At 45.3% G+C, this 16,604-nt stretch overlaps 1 protein-coding gene across 1 annotated transcript in view; it reads left to right on the plus strand.

Moving 5' to 3' along the window:
- The first annotated feature begins 1,086 nt into the window (after positions 1–1,086).
- Positions 1,087–16,604, plus strand: part of LOC119897814 (transcription factor HIVEP3) — an 18,398-nt gene continuing 2,880 nt past the window's right edge. The window contains 8 exon segments of the mRNA XM_038711794.1: positions 1,087–1,161; positions 7,282–7,893; positions 7,896–8,940; positions 8,943–9,638; positions 9,800–10,089; positions 10,385–12,418; positions 12,696–12,841; positions 16,462–16,604. The exon segment at positions 16,462–16,604 is cut by the window's right edge and continues 33 nt beyond it. Coding sequence (XP_038567722.1) covers positions 7,633–7,893; positions 7,896–8,940; positions 8,943–9,638; positions 9,800–10,089; positions 10,385–12,418; positions 12,696–12,841; positions 16,462–16,604 — 4,615 coding nt within the window. The 5' untranslated portion in view covers positions 1,087–1,161; positions 7,282–7,632.

A 16,604-nucleotide genomic window follows, 5' to 3' on the forward strand; every position in this document is an offset into this window, starting at 1 on the left:
TAACGAGAGCAAACGAGCAGGTGTGAGGTAGATGATGTTGAAAAGAAAATCAAAAAAGAAACATAATCAAGGAATTAGAGAAGGAGAGAAACATCTCTTCCTTTTGACTCATCCCGTCATCTGGCTGTGAGTCCCACCAGGCGACCATGTGTTGCCGGCCTGTGAAGATCCATGTTCCCAGTGCCTGCCTTCTGATCAGTAGCCTGGCCATCCGCTCGTTCTGTGTGCCGGCTCGTCGTTGTGTGAGTGTGTTTATTTTAGAGTGTGTGACTCACACTTCCTGTGCTCTGCCAATGAGGCAAAGCTCTATGGAACAGCAGGGCCTCCGTTCATTCTCAATTCTCTCTTTCTCTTTCTGTTTCTCTCCCTCTCTCTCGTGTTGCACTGCTGATAGGCCTAGCCTGGGTTCTGCGTAATGCGGGGGCTTGCTTGAATGGATGCCATTCTGGAATTAATTTACAGATGCAGCACAGTGGCACTCTGGCTGGAACTGGAAGATTTATGTAAACGAGACATGTTCGTGGAGGCAGAGGGTTTGTCACTTAGGAAGAAGGTAGCTGAATTTTTTTATCCTTCCCACACCGCTACAATGAGATAACTTTGCTGATAAGGAGGTGATAATTGCAAGGAATCGCCTCCGGGGTTCTGCGTTCCAGGGGAAAGCCCCAGTGTTTGTAATCCTATCTGTTGGCAGTGTGTCATCGTTGCTGAATATGTGAGAGTTGAAGAATCAGCAGCAGATGTTCATGAATCTGTAGGTGCGTGTTTTTGTTTTCACTGCCCTGGTTTGCCGTGCACTTTGGCTGCATTAACAATAAGAAATGTGTCTATTGCTGTGGTTTCAGAGACCATGGTGATTTTTTTGGGATGTTACTCGGGAATACGGGAATATGCATCGCTTTTAGTTTCTTCCTGCTACCGCATCTTCCTCCTCCCCTCCCATTTGTACAGTGGAAACATTCATTTAGTTCTTCCTCTCTCCTTCTCTCTCCATCACTCTTTTTATTTGCATCACCCCCAGCCTCTCTCTCTCTCCCTCTCCCGCTCTCTGCAACACACCCACTCAAACAGTCATATCCGCTCTCACTCTCTGGCTCTCCCTGCTTGTCTCACAGTGCCTGTGAAGCGTCTCTGAGGGGGAAGACCAGACTGCTCTGTCAGGTAATCTAAACTCTGTCTGATCTCTCTCTCTCTCTCTCTCTCTCTCTCTCTCTCTCTCTCTCTCTCTCTCTCTCTCTCTCTCTCTCTGCAACCAACTCCCGCACTCTCTGTCTTAGTCTCTCTATCTTCCTCTCCCTCCTCAGTCTTTTCCCCTTTCTCTATCCCTCCCTATTATTACTTTACTCGTCAGCTATGGCAAATGAGTTATTTAGTTGTTGCAGCTGTTCCAGTCGTGTGGACTTGTGTTCACATGGTATTGTTAATAATTGCAAATCTGTCATTTGGTCCTTATAATCTGGCACCTTAGCACTTAGAGGAGTGTTTTGTAAATTAAAGGATTTAAGTTTGTCTCTTATGTGAATGTCAAAGACTCCACCAGTTTAAGGACAACATGCCTGAGGTGTTTTAAGTGTTTTAGCACGTCAAAGGGTGTCCCTGAACTAAATGGACATTATGATACAAGTATTCAAATTTGCAGATTTAATTTAAGTTGGATAGAGTCTGCTTTGTGGGACAAGAATTACTATTGAATGTCTGTTCTAGAAGAAGGACCCCTCCTCTTTCGATTTTGCCTGGTGTTTCTCCCTTTTTCCTGCATTTATGGAACTTGTTTCTTATCCCAATCAATCGAAGGTCTAAGGATAGAGCTCCTCTCCTATCAGAGGTAAAGCCCCCTGAGACAATTTTTGGACCATATAATTAAAACTGACAAACAAAGTGACTCCAAAAAGATGATTTCCATCCGTGAATGTCCTGGCCGCAAATAACAAAATGGAAAAACCCAGTAACCTGCAATTTAGTCCAAGTTGTGGTCAGTTTGTTTCTACAGCTGATTATGTCACAAAAGGCATAGATTTTCTGCTGCCAGGGGTATTATTAAAACTCTCAGCGCAACCTTTTTTTCTGACGACGAGGTGTGCATTACCTTGCTCTGCCATGCCACTCATGTTTGATTTAAAGGCTGGTATTGACCCGCAGTTCACTGGCTTGTGTTTAATCAAAGTGAACACTGCGATGGTTGTGAACTGCCAGTCTTATCAAAGCCCTGTGAAATCCTTCTCTACACCCTCTCGCCTCAGAGGAACAGCGATCCTGATGTGTCCTGCACAGAGCTGAGAGAGAGTGAGTGAGCGCTCTGGTATGTGGTGTTTTTTCAGACGGCGTCCTCCTTCGCACTCAGCTTCTACTGACAGCAGTGATATCCCTGGGTGAGTTTGAGTCTCGGCCTCTGAGGTTTTATACTCTATCTGGCGTCTGGTTCTGTCTTCTCCAGTTATTTACTATCCAACCAAACTTTTGTCTTCTTGTGGTTCCGTGATTGGATGGTGTAACTGTCTAGGATTTGGGGCTTGACTTTGATTGACAGCTCTGTTTGTGGTGGTGGAGGTGGTGGCAGGGGAATGACGTAACCTTCCATTTACCTTATACTTAGGGAATGCTGCAGAGCCTCTTGTACAGTATCAAATGTGGTGTTGCTTCATTGAGATTTTGACTGCTGTGGTTCAAGCCGTCGCAGGCAGTACTGTATGTATTCATGTGCTGTGACATCAAACCGTCAACACTCAAAGGGGGGTTAGATGTCAAGGGTCATGCCAGCTTGTCAATGCATGTGGAGGCCAAGCATTTCCCCTTCTCACTTCCTGCTGCCAGTGTGCGTATGTAGTGAGAAAGGATGCTGGGAGATAAATTTAGACCTCCAGCTCCCTCTCCATCTGCCGTTGCTCAGAGTAGGCTGGTTTCCATGGGAACCTGCACCAGGCTACTGCCAGTAAGCGAGAGATGTGTGTGTTTGTGTGTTGGGGGGGTATAACAGTAGATTTTTAAAAAAGCACTTAAGTGGGTTTATCTTTTCTATCTGTAGCCCGTATTTGTATCCATCATTACCAGCTGCATGAATGTGTCTAGGTATTGATGAGGAACGCAACCTCTGTCGGCCGTACTCTCCTGTGCGTGAGAATGAAGTTTTAACTGTACGAACGGCTGCAAAGCTCCTGCGCTACTTATTGAGAAGGAGTTGAGCTAAATGTTTGTTTAATGGGATTAAGAAGTATAACTGCTGGACTTAATAGACACAGCAGCGATGATGGAAGGAGGCTGTGTGTGTGTGTGTGTGTGTGTGTGTGTGTGTGTGTGTGTGTGTGTGTGTGTGTGTGTGTGTGTGTGTGTGTGCGCGTGTGTGTGAAGGATATGGAGTGTGAGCTCTTCCGTGTGTCAGGGCTCCCTTGGGTACCAGCGTCAGTGCCTGTTTCTGCTGACAAAGCCCGTTTGCATGTACACACACACACATACACACATCTCTGCACACATTCCTCACTCATTCTCGTCTCTTCTCTCTGTGGACCAGTCGTTAATCACATTTTAGGCACAGACACCAGAAACTAGTTCACACAACAAATCGTGGCATACGCCAAGAGACTGTTCCGTGAATTATCATACAATGGGTCAAGATGGAAGTGGAAAACCGGGAGGGGTTGGATAAAATGCTCATGTATTCAGAGTTTGCTGTTTTGTAACTGCTACTAATATTAGCTTTGTGGTATTGATTTGACGTCTCCTATCAAAAGAAAACAGCACAGTAGAACAGCTGCATCAGTGGCTTCCTGCTCACACCTCTGCCTAAAAATAGAGTAAACGACGCCCTTGCCCCACCCTCATCAATAAGTTTAGACAAATTTACAGAACCTGTGTGTTTTAGCAGAGGTCTTACCATTATAATATATGTTTCACCTATGAGCAACTGATTTCTATTGGTGCATTTACTGTGTAAGCTCACACTGCATTAAACTGTGATGGCGCCGTTGATAACAAGTCATCTCTGTGGAATGGGGATGATGAGAAAGGAAACCCCCTCGTCAAACAGCAGGAGGATTGGCTGAGTGGAACCAGAGTAGGTCACCTCAGGGCACTGCAGCTGATTTGCTGGTCAGACGTGTCAGATTGGATTTAGGACTGCTGTGTGTTAGTGGGTATTGCTCTGGTGAGAGTAATACTGTACACTGTATGTGCATTGTAGGGTGTGTGTGTGTGTGTTTCAGCTTAATGTAGGCTGGACTGGCATTCCTTTCCCTCATCTTCCTGGCAAAGCCCTGACTGTGTGTTTCCCCGCTCAGAGCTGGCAGTCTAGACTGCCATGAATAATGTAAGCAATGCTCTCCCCAACCTAAAAACCTTCTAATCGCCCTGTTTAAGGGCTGCATCAACCACTATGCCAGAGATCATTAAACTTACACTCTGATAACACAACTACATGAAGAAAGACAATTATTACAGAGGGATTGAGGAAGACAATTTATCTTGCTCTTTGTGCAAGTGTTTTTTTTTCTATGCACAGCAGCATCCTTCTTCTTCTTCTTCACATCCAGACAAACTCACTTTTTATCCATCTTTATCCACTTGGTTGCTCCACGTCTTTTATCTGCTGTTTTTATTATCATCAAATATTTTTTTTTAAGTTCAAGTGTGTGAAGAACAACTCTCTTCCCTTAGTCAGGATCTGATATATAACTTGTTTAAAAGCTCATTCCCTCCTGATCTAACTTACTTACATGCAACTCTAGAGAGTAATGTGTCTCTCCGGCTCACCAGCTCAAGGCAGAAAGAAGTATAGCCGCCACAACATTCAAAAGCCTTCCTATACAGCTAAAAAAGGTGGAAGACAGGCAAATGAAAACAGAGAACTGAATTTTAATGGTGACTCGGTTAGTTATGCTGCCTAATTGCTGTGTGTTGAAGGTAAAAGTCTGCTGTAATCAAAGCGTTGGTCTGCTTGGAGAAACACACACTAAACAGATGATCGGCCCTTAGCAGATGTGGGGGAACGTGGAGATGGAGCCGAGAATCTGTCAAGTTATTTCCAAGAGGAAGACTGACCCCCCCCCCCCCGACTGTAAACTGGCTCTAATGAAGGCGGCTGACTGTGTTTTTTTAGACACATGGAGAAAGCAAAAGTGTGGCTCATTAAAAAAAACTGTCAGCGCCTCCCTTGCCACCGCTGGCACCTTAAGCTGCAGTCTTCTGCTGGGCCTGTTTATTCAGCCACTGGATCACTGATTTAGTCATTTCTCTCTACCCTACCTCGTCTCACTTCATCTTACTCCTACTTCCTATGCATATCTCTAATATTATAGAATATCTATGCATTTCCTGTCCCACACCCCACCCCCTATCTTTTTATCTTCTCTGGTATGCTATTCGCCATCAGAGGTGGTGCACACTGTCGACACCATCAAATACATCTACAGCTGTGAGGTTAACCCATACAGCACGCTCCTTCAGTGAGCTCTGATCTCCAGAGTCTGGCAGAGTCTGGGGGTTGCAAGTAGCCTCATTGTCTAAGACGATGATTAATACTCTGGATGAGCCTGTGCTGGGACTGTCAGCGGTTGGGCATGGCTACTCAGTGAAAATGTTATGATTGGCCCCATCCATTCCCAGAATGTGTTTTGATTGGCTGCGATACAAGAATCCTGTGTCTCAAGTTGAGACGGAGTGCAGGATTTGTAGTAAGTGGGAAATATTGCAGAGCATACATCTTGATAAAAGAGGAGATATCGTACCCTCAAGTCCCCGTGATCAGCTATACTTGGCTCTTCATAAACACAGCGTAGTAGTGTGCAATTGGGAAATATTACAATAGATCCATCTTGATAGAAGTTTCACAGTTTATAACAAGCAACCACTCCTGGACCCTCATAAACACTGCACCCTGGTGGCTGAGGGTCGTAGGCTAAAACCCAGTTGCTGTCAAGTCCCTTTAGCCACTAGAAAACAGCAACCCTCCATTTACCCCCTTTAGCTTTAGTGCCAGATCAGATAAGCATAGGCTATATTTCCAACATTTGTTTTGACTCCTTGCCCTGACACTGTGGTCTCCTCTGTTAGTGCCTGTGCTGTGGATGTTGCCTGGCTGGCCCTGAGCTGCTCTGAGTCGCTCTGAGTCCTGCAGAGTAGACCAGTCATGGGTCAGATATGAATAAGATCTGTCTTACATTTTTTTATGTCGCTATAGTACTGTTCACACACGTATGTGGTAATATTTCACCAGTCTACAAAAAACACAACAGATCATCAAAAAGACCTTTTTTCACAATTACATTGACTGAGTACAAAAAACATCTAGAAAGACAAACAACATGTTCATACAAAGTACATGCTTTAGATACAATTTTATTCTCTACTGTTAAAATACCGTTTGCTCAATATGCTCATTGTTCCTGATTAATTGTCACTGAAAAATCTGCTTAATATACATCTATTGTTATTTATTTTGCCTGATATGTTCAGATAGAAAACCTCAGAATCACCACTCTAAGACATGAGATTTTTATCGGACCTCCGTGGGATTCAAACCCACAACCTTAGTGTTAGTAGCTTAGTGCTACCAACAGAGCCACAAGGGACCACTGCGATGATTACATTGTACAACACAGTATTGTATAAAATACATTACATGATTACCATTCACAATTACATTGCTAATGTCACATGGCGGTAAACTCATTTGGTAACCAAGGGGGTGTGAACACTGGCAATTCCTTTCAACGTGGAACAGAATAGACAGCAGAGGTGACCAGGCAAGGCCCCCGTCAGAGAGGACAGACTTAGAGTTACATTTTATCATTAGACAACAATCTTGATAATAAAACCATAGCGCCAGAAAAATGTTAGTAAAAGTCTCGACTTGAAGGGAGTTTTTAATTTGAGCTGTGGACATGCATTCTTACTAGATACTAGATGTGACAAATAACGCAGATGATGCAGAACCTTATATTGTCATTACAACACTGAGCCCACTCAACACTTCACCAGGAAAGGTAACCCTATTTGTCATGGTTTGATATGTGGGGGCAATTTTTAATAAGGAGTTTTGATAATAGGGCACAACTGATTTAGCCTTTTACTCTACCAATGTAACTCTTTGTCAGACTGCATGGCAGGCTTTTTGGAGGCCTGTCTTTATTTAACTCTTTTTTAAACTTGTATTTAGAAAAACTGGAAATGTTATACTGCACTTAATATAGCCCTTTGTGACATAACCTTTTTTAGAGATTCTAATAAATGTATAAATATGTTTTCACTTTTGTAACTCAGTCCTTCCTTGTCTTTTTCTGTGTTTTTTAGACCCATTCAGAAGCTGAACGGCTAACGCCCTTGGCAACTAACAAAGGAGATGCAGCAAAGACCTTGAGAGGGCTGTTAGAATGGCTGAGGCTCAACATAAGCAAAGCTATTTTGTACAGAGAGATGATCCATGTTTACCTGCATCCATGCAGCTCCAGGGCACCTTTTAATGATGCCTAATTTGGTCCTCTTGAATAACTTTTGGCCCACACTGAAAAAGGCCCTCCGTTGTGATTTACATCTCACCCTGTTGATGTTCCACTGCCTCTGACCTCTCTGCTGCCATGCTGTTAGCCCCATGAGGCTCAGAGAGCCCTTCCTTGTGTGTCTTTGAGGCCTCCTCCCCACTCTATGGAGGCTGAGCCCAGCCGTCCGGCTGATGGGGACCGCTCTGGAAGGCAAGAGCAGCAGCATGTGACAGCTGAATCCTCACTAGGATCTTGTCCACCTCAGCAGCCCCAGCAGCCTCCTAATACTCGTCCTGTACACAGAGCCTTGGGTCGCCTGCAAAATCGTCAACCCAAACGCACTGACCTTCTGCTTCGGTTACAGCAGCAGCAAGCAGTAGTATGGCAGCATTCAGACACCCCAGGTCCCTCAGGAGGCAGCTTCTTATCTCCAGTTCCTCATCAACCTCATCTCTCCCCTCTACTTCTTCCACCCGGGGTGAGCATGGTCATGGGGTCCCATCTCAGTCCAGCCAAGAGGGCGGAGAAGGGGTCAGCTCACCCAGAAAAGGGGAGAAGAAACCCCCAAAACCAGGGAAATATGTGTGCACTTACTGTGGCCGTCCGTGTGCCAAGCCAAGCGTTCTTCAGAAACATATTCGCTCCCATACAGGAGAAAGACCCTACCCTTGTGCCCCCTGTGGCTTTTCTTTCAAGACCAAGAGCAACCTGTACAAGCACCGCAAGTCCCATGCCCATCGCATTAAAGCAGGCCTGGCTAGTCGCGATGAGCCCAGTTTGAGTGGACCAGAGGGCAGTGGCATCGGAGAAGACCCTGAGGAACACACAGAAGGAGAAAGCACTGAGTCTGAAGAAGAAACGGGCCAACACAGAAAATCCTCCTCCAAGGAGATGTTGGGCCAGCAGAGGAAAGTTGGTAAGGAGCTGCTGGGAGTCTCAGAGGAGAGCCAGAGGCCGGAAGACTCCCAGGCTGTCAAACAAAGGCTGGCACTTAGGCTTAGTGAAAGGAAACGGGGACCACTGGCTTCTCCAGATGACCCGCCTTCTTCCTCCCTCTCCACCTCATCTTCTTCTCTGGGCCCTGGCAGTAAGGGCAGCACAGAGTCTGGCTACTTCTCCGGCTCAGGCAGCACTGACCTGTGCCAAGTTAGCACTCCCAGTGCCAGTGCTAAAACATACGCAGAAATTATTCTAGGGAAATATGGAAGGCTGGGAGGGCAGCAGCGCAGTCCCCATCAGCAGCAGCCTCATTCTTCACTTTCCTCATCCTCAGGAATGGAGGACAAGAGCATTCCCTTTGCTGTACCCAAAACCCAAGTCATAGAACACATTACCAAGCTCATCACAATCAATGAAGCCGTTGTAGACACCAGTGAGATTGACAGCGTAAAACCACGACGCTCCTCTCTGTCCAGAAAGAGCAGCATGGAGTCACCCAAATTTACCACCACTAAAGATCCCTACACATTTGACCCAAAGGAGAAGCCCCTGGCCCCAGTGGTTTGAGGCACCTGCACAATCCTGAGGCAGATCCATCAGGTTCACAGGAGCTGTCAGCAGTGCCTCTGCTTAGAAGCCACTCAATGCCATCATCTACGAACCAAGGAGAGCCCTCTACCTCTGGCACCATGTCTCCCAGAGGTTACCGTCTCTGCCAGTCATTCGATGAGCAGCAAGCCGTGGTAGCAGAGATGAGGGTTGGCCATGCCCAGCGTATGCTGAGGCGCCAGCCTGCCATAGAAGTTCCACTGGGAGCAGAGTTAATGCTGGAGGAGGCCGGTCCCACTTCCTCCTCCTCAGCCAGAGGCACTGAACTAGCCAGGCAGCCGCAGCAACAACAACAGCAAAGGAGTCCTAGTCTGTTTGAATGTGATGCATGTGGGGGTCACTTCCAACACAGTGAAGGCTACGAGGCCCACCGAGGCATATGCCCAGGGCAGCAAACACTAGAACAGGAGAGCGGGGATGTGAGTAAAACGGGTAGAGAGGATCGTCCCCAGATGATGATGCACTATAAGTTTCGAGCACTGGCCATGGCTGTGAGAAAAAGGAGGAAAGAGGAAAGTCTGGAGGAGGATCCTCCTAGCCCTGGATATGTAGCCATGTCAGGCAGCTCTGCAGGCCTCATTCCTGTGCCAAGTAGACCAGAGCACAGCCAGGGCCTCTCAGGTTTGTTTATGTATCCTTGCAGAAGCAACATTATCTTCTGTGAGATATACATTTCTTTTCTTTTTCATCCTCATTAAACCTGAATAGCTAAAGAAAAGATATACAGTATACCAATATCATATGATGGTAGCTAATTTGTTGTTTATTTTGCTTGTTTCAAGGTGTTTCTTTGCAGACTGAGCCAAAACAACAGCAGCAGCAGGACAGGAAGGGTGTGTCTGTCATCCAACACACAAGCTCTTTTGAGAAGCAGGAGAGTATATGCATGGAAAGTCAGGAACCAGACCTCAGAGAGAGTCAGCAAACACAACAGACCGAGCCAAAACCATCACCCTCCACATCTCGCCTCATCCGCCAGCCAAACATCCAAGTGCCAGAGATCCTTGTTACTGTGGAGCCTGATGCTGACATGCCATCTGTGTCACCACCAGTGACAGCATCCTCATCCAAGGTCCATAATTATTTAAAGTAGCATTTGGCTATACATGTTTGTACCTTTTATTCAATTGGACTGCCTTGCTTTTGTTTACCTATTTCATCTAGCTCCCCTCTAAAATAAGGGCCTTCGTACATTGCATGTTTCATGTTAAATAAATGTGAAACATGCATTGATTTAAGGCTGTTTTGCTTTTGATTTAAATTCTTCTTTAATTCCAGCTTCCTATGTAAACTCTTTAGCTGGTGAGCAGTCCATGTCCTTCATATTACACAGAATGTTAAATTACAAAACTATTTGTCTATCCTAGGAGGCAGAGAGAGTGGAGGAGTTCCAGTGGCCTCAGCGTAGCCAGACTCTGGCCCAGCTCCCAGCGGAGAAGCTGCCACCAAAGAAGAAGAGACTCCGCCTGGCAGAAGCAGCCCAGTCCTCTGGGGAGTCTAGCTTTGAGTCTGTGTCTCTGCCTCGCAGCCCCAGTCAAGAGAGCAACATCTCCCACACTTCAAGCCTTTCTGCTTCTTTTGAGGACACAGCAAGGTCAGAGCCTGCCGCCCGGGCCTCCAGTAGCCAAAGCTCCCAGATGTTGATGGTGCCATCCACTTCCCACCAACACCACCAAAGCCACAAAGAGATGAGGCGCTCAGCCTCAGAGCAGGCCCCAACCAGCCCCCAACAAACAGAGCAGATCTCAGAGACCAGAAGTAAGTCCTTTGACTATGGGTCCCTGTCCCCACAGCAGCCTGCATCCTCCTGGAAAGAAAGGAGAAAGTGTCTCCTTGTGAAGCATGCCACCTTAGGAGAACCTGAGCAGGAGGAGGGGGCCAGCATGAGTCAGTTGTCCAGAGCAGAGAGTCCAAAGCCTGGGCCTTCCCGCTCCATCCATCCTCCTCTCTACTCAACTGAGGCAAGCTCCCAGTTCAGCCTGGAAGCCACGGGGAAAACCTTGCAGCTGTCACAGCCACAAATCTTCCCATCCTCTCAGGATGTGCTCCCTTTGCATCCCGGAGTCCAGCAAGTGTTTTCCACAGGGTCATTCTCCCAGCTACTCCCTGTCACCACAGGCATCACTGATGTACTGTCCACCCAAATCATCCACAGAGCCTTCTTACATTCACAGACAGGACCTCCACCTATACAGATACATCCAGCACAGGTCCACGTGGCAGAACGGTTGGGTATACCATTCCACCAGCTTCCTGATCTAGTTCCTCTCCAGTTCTCTTCCAGGACTAGAGCTAGACAGGCTCTGTACTTGCCTTTTCCTCCAAGACTTACTGCACATACTCCTCCCACTACAGAGAGCAGAGCCTCCATCTCTTCCATGTCGTCTGCCCTTACCCATCAATCCCTTGTAATATCCTACCACCACCCACGGCCGGTCATCGCCACATGCCTGGCACAGCTTACACCAGTAGTCTCCCTTGTTGTCCCAGTGCGACTCCAGACGTATATACCTACCTATGCTAGTGCCATGTATACTACCCTGTCCCAGATCCTGGCCTCCACTCGCTCACAGGAACCCATTTCTTGCACAGCTATGGTCATCATGGGCCAGGTGGAGCGGGACAAGCTGCAAAGGTCCTACTTGAAAGTCCCCTACCCAGACATCAAGAGCCTTCTTCCCCTATCTCTGCCTGCGGAGCTGGCCTCAGGATCTGGAGAGGGATACGGTCCACTGGGGGCTGGAGGAAGTAAACGCATGCTTTCTCCTGCAGCCAGTCTGGAGCTCAGTACAGAGGCCAAACGTCACCAGAAAAGGGTTAAAGAGGAAGAGGAGGGGGAGCCACATAAGGCAGGAGAGGAGGAGGAGGATGGAGAACAGAAGGTAAGACAGGAAGAAGAAAGTAAAGCCACTGGGAGAAAACTGGAAGAGGGAGAGAAAAAACAACCAGAAAGGCTAGAGGCTGCAACTGTGAAAGTGGAAGAAGAGCAGGAACAAGTACCAAGGAAACATAATAGGGAGGAAAAGAAGGAGGAGGAGAAGGAGTCAACTGAGATGACAAGTAAAAAAAAGGTAGAGGTGCCTGTTGTGGAAGAGGGGGTTGAAATACCAAGCACCCCTTCATACGCCAGTCTCCACACCTCCACCTCAGTCAACTGGTGCTACCTGAACTATGTCAAACCCAACCCATCTGCCCTGAGGGACCCACACACCTCAGTCTATTCTACCTGGAGCGTCAGTGCTCACAACCCCAACTTGCCGGGCCTAAGCACTAAGGTGGCGTTGTCTCTACTGTGCTCCAAACAGAAGCACAGCTCAGAGACGTACACCATGGCCATGGCCCCGACTCCTGCCAAAAGCAAATTGGCCCCTGCCAGTAGCAGAACCCCACGTGTGTCAGAGGTAAACATAACCATAATATACATTTACTGTACTTAAAAGTTAATGTTGACCACTGTGTTAAAGAGACCATAAACGTCTATAGAATATCATACTGTTTTTCCACCACTGGTCTTGACAAGGAAGGACAAGGAATCTCTGGTTCGGTCGCATCAATGTTGTTTCTTTTCTTTTTTGTTTTAACTGTCCATCATGAGCCTGGAGTACTCTTTTAACAATAAACCAGTTAACATTTTATTTTAAGTTGTTTTGAATTTTTCTATGTGTGTCTTGAGTGTAGGTACATGCCACCCCACCCGTCACCCTCACAAAAGTAAAGGATCAGCAGCAGCATGAACAGGAGGAGAATAAAGAGATGAGAGAAGAGGAAGGACCCTCTACCTCCAAACAGAGCGAGGCTTCTCGTGTTCGCATCTTTGAAGGCGGGTAAGAACCACAGGAGACTGTTAAAATGCACATCTTTTATTTCAGAATTCAATATTTGCGAATAATGGCGGTGCCTCATTACACAAGTAATCTGTCACAAACCAACGCCTAATGACAGCAAAACAGCAACTATGGAGAGCTGACAAGATTGCATAGAGAATTACAGTAACAGATGGGAGGCAGTGGCACCCGCAGGGACTTCATTTGTACCTGCAGCCAAGCTTTTTCCTCTTACTGCTGGCATGAATGTCGTGTTTTAGAAGTGTTAATTTGAAGAGATAGCCGTCTGTGTGTGTGTGTGTGTGTGTGTGAGAAGGGGAAAAGGTTGTCTACAACAGACTCTCATTAATACTCCTTTTTACAGTTACATAAGTTACTGAGAAGACACAGAGGACTAGTATGAAGCAATCTGCAAGCAATCAGTATGATGCTCATGATTGTCATGTTTGTGTGCAATGTGTGCATGTGTCTGTCTTTAAAGCTGTAGGCGTCTATACACTTCATTCACACATTCACATATTTGTGCTTTCTATAAATGTCTGAGTGATTCTGTTTTTCCAGTGCAGTCTCTTTTCTCTCCCATGTTTACTGGTGAGCTGAACATTCCCCCAGCAGCTGTTTCTGTGTAGATCTGTTCACACTGAAGCAATGGTAGAAATAGATTAGAATAAAAGAGAGAGTAGCAAAAGAGGAATATGGAGTAGTGGATTAGAGGTTCCCACTTAATGAGGATTTCAGAACACACGGGTTTTCCTTTTGATGGGGATGGATAATATTTTACAGATATATTTAAGGAGTGGTTTTTGCACGTGTGTGCATGTGTATATCAACACTTGCACGCTGAGGCCTGTGTTTTGTGTTAATGTGCACACATTTGAGTGTGAGTTGTCTGCTTAACAGTAGATAAGGCACTAATTACCCGTCTTTATCATTCGCAGGCACACATTACACACTCTCAGGAATCGCATTTTCATCCATAAACAGCCTCCAGCTTTCTCCCTTCTTCCCATCTTCTGTCACCATCATACCACCTTACTCCGTCTATTCATGCTGCCTGTGCCACTCTGGCATCTCTTCCACTTTTACTTACCTATATCTTATTCATTACCTCCAAACCTCCCCTCTCGGTGTAACTGCACCCCTTGATGTCCCACCGTATTTTTCTCAATGCATACAAATAAGCACAGTCATTCACGCAGATATTTTAGATTCATTATCCCTGTCTCCCTTTTGTCAACACTTTGAAATCATGACTGTGTGCCACTTATTGTATTCCGGAGAACAACCAATGCTTTATTTTTATTTTTTTTATAAATGTGCACCACGCAGCTTTATTTATGTTCCACTGACTTGCACGATTGCATCCTGATCCAGTTTATTAGTATCACACAGCTAAAGAAACAGATATTGGATCAAGGCAGCTTTCTCCTCAATAACACGTCTTAGCAATTAAGCAAGCATAGATGTTCCTTCTTGGTGGCAGTAAAACTCAGCTTTAATCCCTCTTAGTGAACACAAGCTAAACTGTGTCCTTCTGGATTCTCAAAGACATGCTTATTGATTTCCATAGTGTAAGTTAACGTTGCAGATGTGTCATAACACTTTAACCACACTGGTGAGCCGAGTTCATCAGGATTAGCTATGTCCTTTCTGACCCAATAGTGATCAAAGTATGCTTCAGTATCTGCAGTATTGCCTTTTTACTGTTATTCAGTTATTGCTACTTTGAAATTCAATCGCCTTATCAATCAGTCACACCCCTGTTGAAAGAGGTATTCTCTCCGCAAGTCTGCAATGGCAGCCAAAAAGCTGCAGTACAAGCAGGGGCAGGTTTTCGTTGGAGTTTATCGAGAGACGTGCTGCTGATTTAATGCTCTATGTGTGAAATGCAACTTCTGCCTTGTTTTTCCTGAGATGTGGGTGGATATTTTTAGCAGTGGCAAAAAATACATGCCAGTAAACAGTAGCCAGCTCCTGAATGAACACAACATAATGCCACTGTTGAGAATATTCTACAGTTGTGTAACAATTTGTTATGATTTGCTGGTTCTGTTATACAACAGAGAGCATTCACAGCCTGGGTTCTTGTAGATGTGCTGCACATCCTGTAATTAAACACATTCAACCCACTTTGGATATTTACAATTCAGAATGGATTGTACATCTCTTCATGAGGAGCGAGAGCAGATGGAGTTTTTCATAGAGGACAATTCATTCAGATATGAAATGTCTGCGGTCCTCTGTGTCCACAAATAGGATTTAGGTAAACATCACAATCGTGTATAAACAATGTTTTTATACACTAGACCTAAATATGTTGCTTGATTTTTATTTATAGAGTCTATTTTAGGTTGTGGGCCATAGCCAGGCTTCCCTTCCCTCTCTTTAGCTGCTGCTGTTGTTGGCAGGGCCACACGATCGCAGCAGAATAGCTGGTATTCTCTGTGTGCCCAGGGTGTAGTGGAGGGAACAGCCAAGGGACTCACTGCTGCTGGGGTTTTGGTGGGGCTTCCCCAACCCGCCTCCATAAAGAAAGTCTTGTTTCTGTGTGTGTGTGTGTGTGTGTGTGTGTGTGTGTGTGTGTGTTTTGTGCGCACATGTGTGCATGTATTTGTGCCTCTCACAGACCCACATCCACACATTATTATTAAAGCTGCACTAATCATATTTTCATAAGAAGAATAGGTCAAATGACTGTAATGTAATGGCTCGGTAAAGCCACTGTATACTACCCACAGGCAAACTAGCTGGTGAACATGGTGAAGCATTTAGCAGTGATGCTCAAGAGACATATTTTGTAAGGAGTTGGTGGAGACCAAAGTAACGCTAAAAATTAAAGTTAAATTTGCCAGATGGCCAGACACATGACTCTAAATGAATCCTAATCTATTTTATTTTATTTTATTTATTTACCTGAGACAATGCACATTAATCAACACTAAATAGCTCATTTTCGTCCGTGGCCCCTGAGCATTATAACTAATTAGTGCCCCACATCGTCAGTGCAGTGCTTCAACAAGTACTGCAAGAGAAATACAATAAATTATAATACATAAGTACATTACAAAAATGATAGAAGTATACAAAAACAATTTAGTGCCAAATGTCATCAGTACAGTGCCTAAGCAAGTACTACGAGAGGGATAAAATACATAATAATAAAACATAAATACATGACAAAAGTGACGGAAGTAAAGTATTTAAGAGCATTAATGTAAAGTGTTAAAGATAGATGGTTGGATTGCTAGTGGCTACAAGTCTAATTTGCCGATATAAAGGGTAGTCATGTCAATGTTGCTCTATAACTGCTGGATGTATAAATAGGTAACTGTTTGCTAAGATGTTCAGCGTACCAACTTTATAAGGTGAAAATTAACTGAAAGTTAATGCTCTGTTTTCAGCTTGTTCCGTTGCACCCAAGTGGCCAAACAAATCTATTAATGCAGCTTTAACATGCAATTCAATTTAAATCAGTTAAATTTAAGTTTCACTACGGATGATCAATGAAGAACTTAGGTGTTTGTGCACATTGTACCACACAGTGAAACAGCAGCCATTTGTGATTAAAAAAAGATCTCTTATTTTACTCTTTCTTTCTCCTCTCTCTCTCTCTCTTTTAGGTATAAGTCCAATGAGGAGTATGTTTATGTGAGAGGTCGCGGCAGGGGCAAGTACATATGTGGAGAGTGTGGCATCCGCTGTAAGAAACCGAGCATGCTGAAAAAGCACATCCGAACGCACACCGATGTCCGTCCGTACATTT

Source organism: Micropterus salmoides, unplaced genomic scaffold (genome assembly GCF_014851395.1).
Source record: "Micropterus salmoides isolate LMB-PRFRI ecotype aquatic unplaced genomic scaffold, ASM1485139v1 Ms_hic_scaffold_11, whole genome shotgun sequence".
NCBI classification, from domain to species: Eukaryota; Metazoa; Chordata; class Actinopteri; order Centrarchiformes; family Centrarchidae; genus Micropterus; species Micropterus salmoides.